The sequence below is a fragment of the Borostomias antarcticus genome, assembly GCF_949987555.1.
Source record: "Borostomias antarcticus genome assembly, chromosome: 14".
Lineage (NCBI taxonomy): Eukaryota > Metazoa > Chordata > Actinopteri > Stomiiformes > Stomiidae > Borostomias > Borostomias antarcticus.
This window is the reverse complement of record NC_140247.1, coordinates 19,382,317-19,391,008: the sequence shown is the minus strand read 5'-3', so window position 1 is coordinate 19,391,008 and position 8,692 is coordinate 19,382,317. Positions and strand designations below refer to the sequence as shown.

The 8,692-nt window shown below is 42.6% G+C and overlaps 1 protein-coding gene and 1 pseudogene across 2 annotated transcripts; both read left to right on the top strand.

Moving 5' to 3' along the window:
• The first annotated feature begins 1,661 nt into the window (after positions 1-1,661).
• LOC311317502 (protocadherin gamma-A3-like) lies at positions 1,662-3,826 on the top strand (annotated as a pseudogene). The gene is made up of 2 exons: positions 1,662-1,802; positions 2,910-3,826. The product of its transcript is annotated as a protocadherin gamma-A3-like (transcript).
• A 55-nt stretch (positions 3,827-3,881) lies between these two features.
• LOC311317501 (protocadherin gamma-A11-like) lies at positions 3,882-8,254 on the top strand (the record flags this gene model as incomplete). Its single annotated transcript, XM_084448576.1, has 2 exons — positions 3,882-3,962; positions 5,795-8,254. The coding sequence occupies 2 exons, from the start codon at positions 3,882-3,884 to the stop codon at positions 8,252-8,254; spliced, it is 2,541 nt and encodes an 846-aa protein (XP_084304702.1).
• Between the last annotated feature and the right edge of the window lie 438 nt (positions 8,255-8,692).

The following is an 8,692-nucleotide window of genomic DNA, read 5'->3' as shown; positions in this document are numbered from 1 at the left end:
TCATGGAAATTCTGCATTATTAGATCTTAGTTGAACCCCTTAACATATTAAGACTTGAGTTGAAGTAATTTAACAGACTGTGCGTTGTTTTGGCCAGTTAGAGCTGGCCTCTCCTTCCCTGGCTATAAAGGACTATTGTTTACTCTGTAATCTTATGTTTTTGTAGAAGCAAGTGTCTCTACTCGTACCCCCACCTTACCAGTTCTCTCTGACGACAAAACAGGAATGCACCTGGTCTGGGGGGGAGATGACCAGCCACCAAGGTCGCTCTCTTTGACTGTATGAATCTTACTGTAACCGCACATCTGAGCCGCCATTTCTCACATTGCAGACTGCTGTGTGCATGAAGAACTGAGATTTGGCGGTCCCCTTCTCCAGACGGGTTATTGGGGGTGTATCTATGTTATTGTGCTGTTTGTGTGTATTGTATGAGGCTAATGTGCTGCTTGTGTGCTTGCATGTAATAAACTTTGTAAAACTTAGAACGTGGGCATTGAACTCTCTCCTGAACAATGCTTTGTCACAGAAATGTCCACGACAATGGTTATCAAGTTTATAGTTTTTACCGTACAGCTTCCCTCAAGTGCTCTCTGAGTTCACTGAGTTCCAAGGAGTTCAATGACAACCTGTCTTTTACCGTAGTCTTGGCTTTGGGAGTAGTTTCATTTCTGTTTCTGTTAAGTGATTATTATATCAGTGAAGACATAGAGGACGACTGACTCCAGAAAGAGTCACTGTAAATTCTCCAGACCCGGTAGTCAGAACGTGATAATGGACCCAGTCTTAACAGGGACTGGGCAGCAGATACAGATTGAAAAGTATTTTAAACAAGCCAGATTATCCACTAGAAGTGAGTTTATCCATATTGCTATACAGTATTCTGCATTTTACATTTTCAAAGGCATTTTGAGGTGATATTTTAGCTTTTCAGCACCACTCAAATATGGACAGCGCCTCATTCATGTGACTGAACAGGGGCTTGTGCTACACACTGTAATGCACCTGTAATGCACTCTGGGATAACTGCTTCATTTTTTTTATTATTATGTCTAATCCATTTTACATGTATTCTGTATATCTGTTATTATTTGACTACTGTAGCATTGAAAGGTATTATATAGATTCAAATATAATATAGATCGATTTGATGCAGTATGCGACGTCTCTTCTCTTGTTTCCATGTAACTCTACATGGGTTCCATTGTCTTTATTGGTGTTCATGTTTTGGACTCTAAGGGACGCTGTTGATCAGTAGAATAATTTCTCTGCAGTGTTCAGTCAGTGTTCTCCTCCCCTGTTCTCTGCTATATGAGAGAGAGAGAGAGAGAGAGAGAGAGAGAGAGAGAGAGAGAGAGAAACAGTCTGTGCTTCAAACGAGGTGCGGCTTGACATTCGCTCTCATCCATATTCTTCTCTCAAAGCCTTCAAGAGATTTAAAAAAAAATCTACAGTCTATTCTCTAAAATCTGCTTTCATATTAACATTGGATACGTCATACGAACTTCATATTGTTGGATTCATACATTTTTTTTATTGCAATGGCCTTCAAATGGTTTTCTCAATGGCGTTTGCGGTCTGGACTTCGATGGCAAGTGCTTGTTTTTCTCCTGTATTTCAGTCAAATTGTGGCAGGACAAATCCGGTATTCTATCCCGGAGGAGATGAAGAAGGGGTCGCTTATCGGTAACGTAGCTCAAGACCTGGGAATAGATTTGAAAAGGCTCCGTGCGGGTCGGGCCCGTATCGTGACGGGAGAGAGCGTTCAGTACACGGAGCTGAAGACAGACAAAGGGATTCTAGTCGTGAGTGAGAGAATAGACCGAGAGCAGCTTTGTGGCGACGTCACACCGTGTAGCTTCAGCTTTGAGATGATTTTAGAAAATCCATTAGAACTCCACCGTATAACAGTTGAGATTATTGATATAAATGACAATGCTCCTCTATATCGGAACAATGAAATCAAATTCGAAATAAGCGAATCGGCTACTTTAGGTTCGCGTTTTGGTTTGGCCAATGCAGAGGATTCTGATGTAGGAGTTAACGGTTTACAAAGCTACGTTTTAAGTCCGAACGACAATTTCATTCTGAAACAGCATGCAAATCCAGATGGTAGTAAGTATGCGGAAATGGTGCTTCAGAAACCGTTAGACAGAGAACAGCATCCCCGTCTTTCTTTAAAGCTGATCGCTGTAGATGGTGGAAATCCTCAGAGATCTGGTACAGTAAATATAGATATTACTGTCCTAGATGCCAATGATAACGCTCCTGTATTTAACCAGTCCGTGTACAGGGCTACGGTGATGGAAAACGCCCCTAAAGGCACCTACATCACAACTGTAAATGCAAGTGATGTTGACAGCGGATCAAACGGCCTGGTTGCGTATTCTTTTTCTAATCTGAGAGAACATTTATACGACATATTCAGCATTGATGAAACGAAAGGCATCATATCCGTTTCGGGGGAAATAGATTTTGAGAAAGATAGAAAATATGAAATCAGAGTCGAGGCAAAAGACCAGGGCGGTTTAACAGACGCAAGTAAAGTGGTGATTGAAGTTACTGACGTTAATGATAATGCTCCGGTAATAAACGTCATGTCCTTCTCCAGCCCCGTGTCTGAAGATGCTCCTCCAGGCACCACGATTGCTATTATTAATGTAAAAGATGCTGACTCAGAGAAAAACGGAAAAATCCTTTGTTCCATAGACCCGAAACTGCCATTCAAAGTCAAGACTTCATTAACTAGTTATTATAATTTGATCTCAGATATAGCCTTTGACCGAGAATCGACATCGGAATATAATATTACCATAACAGCAACTGATTCAGGTTCACCTCCTCTCTCTAGCACCAGAACATTACACCTAAGAATCTCTGATATCAATGACAATGCACCATTATTCGATAAGGGAAACTATGCTGCCTACGTCACAGAGAACAACTCACCTGGAATGTCCATATTTACAGTGAGCGCGCAGGACTCTGATTGGAATCAAAATGCTAGAGTCTCCTACCTCCTTGAGGACACGCAGATCAATGGAAGCCCTGTTTCTACCTATATATCCATTAATGCAGAAACAGGAGTTTTACATGCAGTTCGATCCTTAGACTATGAGCAGATTAAACAACTAAGGTTTGTGGTGAAAGCTCAAGATGGAGGCTCCCCTAGCCTGAGCAGCAACGTGACTGTCACTGTGTTTGTGGTCGACCAGAACGACAACGCGCCTCAGGTTCTGTACCCAGTCCAGACTGGCGGCTCTCAGGTGGCTGAAATGGTGCCTCGTTCAGCAGATGTGGGCTATCTGGTCACTAAAGTGGTGGCTGTTGATGTGGACTCTGGACAGAATGCCTGGCTCTCCTATAAACTACAGAAAGCCACAGACAGGGCTCTGTTTGAAGTGGGCTTACAGAATGGAGAAATAAGAACTATACGCCAAGTGACTGATAAAGATGCTGTGAAACAAAGGCTCACTGTTGTAGTGGAGGACAACGGGCAGCCCTCTCGTTCAGCTACAGTCAATGTTAACGTGGCGGTGGCCGACAGCTTCCCTGAAGTGCTCTCGGAGTTCACTGACTTTACGCACGACAAGGAGTACAACGACAACCTGACTTTCTACTTAGTCTTGGCTTTGGCTGTAGTTTCATTCCTGTTCATCACGTGTTTAGTGGTGATTATGTCAGTGAAAATATACAGATGGAGACAGTCTCGCATCCTCTATCATTCCAATCTCCCGGTTATTCCGTATTATCCACCGCGTTACGCAGACACTCTGGGAACAGGAACTCTACAGCACGTGTACAATTACGAGGTGTGCAGGACGACTGACTCCAGAAAGAGTGACTGTAAGTTCTCCAGACCCGGTAGTCAGAACGTCCTGATAATGGACCCCAGCTTGACAGGGACCATGCAGCGGATTCAGAGTGAAAAGAGCATCTTAGACGAACCAGATTCTCCGCTGGAGGTGAGTTTACTGGTATCTTTTCCCGCTTTCAAAACAGAAATGTAGAATATGTTTCTATTTTCATTTCTAGTCTCACTTGTTGCTTGCTGTAGCATGCGTTGCATAATCGATCATGAACAATCCTCTGCGGTGTCCGAGTTTCAAAAGAGCCTTTCAGCACCATGTAATGCGGACAGCGCCTCTTTTGTCATAATGAACTGCTGTAGACTCAATTAATATTTTCATATCTTTAATAACTGTATATTCCTTGGAAATTACACTGCATTGAGGTAGATTATTTGCGTGTTTATTGCTTTTGTTTTGTTATTATTGAAATATTGTATCCATGTCTTCATAGGCGATTTTACCCTCTGAGAGTAGGGGGGGCAACATTTTGACGTGAGAAAAAAAAAAAACTTCTGCCATCCCATCCCATCTACTTACAAAGAATGCCAGTTGTGAACAGTATGCTAATAAGAAATCCGTATGACAATTCAATATGCACAACGTTTCAAACTTCATCTAGACACCACAAGCATGTCAATACACATGACGAGCACTAGGCCATACCCAACATCACAACATCAAACTGCCACTGCCTGCTGGTGCTAGCTTCCTCGCCGTTCTATTAATACATCCATGTGGTGAAGGTGCTATACTAGCTTCGATAGCCTCTGGAGCACTTCTGCATTCGATTGCACTTCTGCATTCGATTGCACCTGCTGCTGTGTCATTTCGAGTGGTAGCTTCTTCATTAGCATTGCCAGTTTTATTTTCTTTTTTTATGAAGAAGTGGTCAATTGTTTTTATAGCTCTTTTCGCCATTGTGAGCATGTTGGCTAGTTGTAGCTTGTTGAGCACTGAGCAGTACAGTCAGATAAAAAAAATTTGCGGTAACAGATCAAACCGGAAATAGTTGAGGTCAACGGACGAGTTGTGCCATTGGTGGATTATGATTTTTTTTTTATTAAGGTAGCCTAGTTTAAGTAATAAATACACTTTTAAATTGAATGATGACCTAACACAAACTGGTACAAACCACAATTATGTATTTAATAATTGTGTTAATTAGTTTAAAAAATATATATATATATATATATATATATATTTTTTAGAATTTGAGCAGAGTTGGGCTGGCCAATCAGGGGGGGCACTTGCCCCCCTGCCCCCCCTATAAAATCGCCCATGCATGTCTTGTTCTGTAAGGTAGGATGGCACCTATACATCAGCAAATTCAGCAGTATTCAGCACCATGGAAAGTTGGACAGCTACACTATAATGCACACTCATCTTGAGCGTGCGTCAGAGTGTTCTTTGTGGAGGCACTTCTCAAGTGCGTTTAATTAACACAAAATCCCTTTCTATACAACTTGTATTTTTGTTGTTTTTGTATGTTTTACTGCATTTTCTGTCGTCTACACGGTTAGGGTTAGGCCTTGTGATGTTGTAGGATCCCTCTTAATGTTAGGGTACTCCGTGTAGGCTTACAGCTTCTCGTCCTCCTGAACAGTGGTGTTCATGTTTTGGACTCTAAGGGACGCTGTTGATCAGTAGAATAATTTCTCTGCAGTGTTCAGTCAGTGTTCTCCTCCCCTGTTCTCTGCTATATGAGAGAGAGGGAAACAGTCTGTGCTTCAAACGAGGTGCGGCTTGACATTCGCTCTCATCTATAGTGTACTCATAGCTGCATTCAAGAGGAAGACAAAACTCGGAACTATTATCTTCTTCATCTTTCATTTTCTCATTGGATACATCATACTGTCTTTCATTTGCTGTATATTTTTCTCATTTTGACTGCAATGGCATTCGACATGTTTCCTCAACCGCTGTGCGTAAAATGGCGTTTTTACCAGGGAATTCGATGGCAAGTGCTTTTTTTTCTCTTGTTTTTCAGTCACACTGTCAACGGACAAATCCGGTATTCTATCCCAGAGGAGATGAAGAAAGGTTCGCTTATCGGTAACGTAGCTCAAGACCTGGGAATAGATTTGAAAAGGCTCCGTGCGGGTCGGGCCCGTATCGTGACGGGAGAGAGCGTTCAGTACACGGAGCTGAAGACAGACAAAGGGATTCTAGTCGTGAGTGAGAGAATAGACCGAGAGCAGCTTTGTGGCGACGTCACACCGTGTAGCTTCAGCTTTGAAATGATCTTAGAAAATCCTATGGAGCTCCATCATATTACTATTGAAGTATTAGACGTGAATGATAACCCTCCTACGTTTCAACAAAATGATATAGCGTTAACTATCGGTGAATCCGCTATTGCTGGTGCACGCTTTGCCCTAGCAACTGCGCATGATCCGGACGTAGGGTTGAACGGTCTGCAGAATTTCATATTATCACCTAATGATAATTTTATTTTAAAACAACATTCTAACGCCGACGGTAGTAAGTATGCAGAAATGATTTTACAGAAACCGCTAGATCGAGAGGAGAATCCTCGTCTGGCTTTAAAGCTGACTGCTGTTGACGGAGGAAATCCGCAAAGATCTGGTACACTAAATATAGATATCACTGTCCTAGACGCTAATGATAATGCTCCTGTATTTAACCAGTCAGTGTACACAGCTACTGTGATGGAAAATGCCCCAAAAGGCACTTATATCACCACTGTGAATGCGACGGATGCTGACAGTGGATCTTATGGATTGATATATTATTCTCTCTCAAACATGCAAGGCAGTTTAGACCGCATGTTTGCTATTGAGAAGACTACTGGTTTAATATCACTCTTAGGACAGTTGGATTATGAAAAGGACAAGAAATATGAAATTAGAATTGATGCTACAGACCAGGGAGCTTTAACGGACTCCAGTAAAGTTGTTATTGAATTGACCGATGTCAACGACAACACCCCTATCATAAGCGTCATGTCATTCACTAGTCCGATATCTGAAGACTCCCCTCCGGGTACAACCATTGGCATTATTAATGTTAAAGACCTGGACTCAGGAGAAAACGGACAGGTGAGCTGCAGTTTAGACCAAAACATCCCTTTTAAGATCAAATCAAATTTAAGAAATTACTACACGTTGGTAACTGACGCCATATTAGACCGTGAGCTTGTGTCAGAATATAACATCACCGTAGTGGCCAGTGACGCAGGCTCTCCGCCTCTCTCAAGTAGGAGAATCTTTCACCTGAAGGTGTCTGACGTCAACGACAATGCCCCGGTGTTTCCACGAGGCGTTTACAACTCTCATATTGTGGAGAATAACTCTCCTGGCGTGTCTATACTGACGGTCAGCGCTAAAGATCCTGACGCGAATCAGAATGCCCGTATGTCCTATATTCTGGAAGATACTGACGTCAGCGGGACTCCGGTATCTGGTTATGTCTCTGTTAATGCAGAGAGTGGAGTCATACATGCGGTGCGCTCCTTTGACTATGAACAGATTAAACAATTTAACCTGGTCATCAAGGCACAAGATGGTGGTTCTCCTCCACTCAGTAGTAACGTGACTGTGAATATTTTCATCCAAGACCAGAATGACAACGCGCCTCAGGTTCTGTACCCAGTCCAGACTGGCGGCTCTCAGGTGGCTGAAATGGTGCCTCGTTCAGCAGATGTGGGCTATCTGGTCACTAAAGTGGTGGCTGTTGATGTGGACTCTGGACAGAATGCCTGGCTCTCATATAAACTACAGAAAGCCACAGACAGGGCTCTGTTTGAAGTGGGCTTACAGAATGGAGAAATAAGAACTATACGCCAAGTGACTGATAAAGATGCTGTGAAACAAAGGCTCACTGTTGTAGTGGAGGACAACGGGCAGCCCTCTCGTTCAGCTACAGTCAATGTTAACGTGGCGGTGGCCGACAGCTTCCCTGAAGTGCTCTCGGAGTTCACTGACTTTACGCACGACAAGGAGTACAATGACAACCTGACTTTTTACTTAGTCTTGGCTTTGGCTGTAGTTTCATTCCTGTTCATCACGTGTTTAGTGGTGATTATATCAGTGAAAATATACAGATGGAGACAGTCTCGCATCCTCTATCATTCCAATCTCCCTGTTATTCCGTATTATCCACCGCGTTACGCAGACACTCTGGGAACAGGAACTCTACAGCACGTGTACAATTACGAGGTGTGCAGGACGACTGACTCCAGAAAGAGTGACTGTAAGTTCTCCAGACCCGGTAGTCAGAACGTCCTGATAATGGACCCCAGCTTGACAGGGACCATGCAGCGGATTCAGAGTGAAAAGAGCATCTTAGACGAACCAGATTCTCCACTGGAGGTGAGTTTACTGACATGCAAACCTAGTCCTTTTATGAAATTATATTTAAACTGGGGAGTTTATTTATCAGGTTAGTGGCATGTGTTTCTTAATTAAATTTTCAAGTGTTTCCCCTGAGATTGTTATTCTTTGTAGGATAAATTTCATGAGATCATGTCAATAATGATGTAATAGTTGAAGATCAGATTAAAATTACTTCAGCTGAAACAGTTTAAGCTCTACCAGCATTGCAGCTTCACCATTAGCTGTGTCGCTGTCCATCGTGCTGAAACCTTCTATCTTTCCTGTTCATTCATATCCCTTTAGGCCTGTCTTTTGCTGTGCTCCAATTACAGAGGATGTGACTTTAACTCTGACTGACTTTAAATATCAGTCAAATACCAATTTAAGCTCATAACTCATTATTGTACATATTCATGCCGCTGGCCTATCCATTTAGTGGTTATAAGGACCGCTTGTGCAATGGTCAGGGTAATATTGCGCAATCTGGTATGCGCTAAGATGCCACTGTCA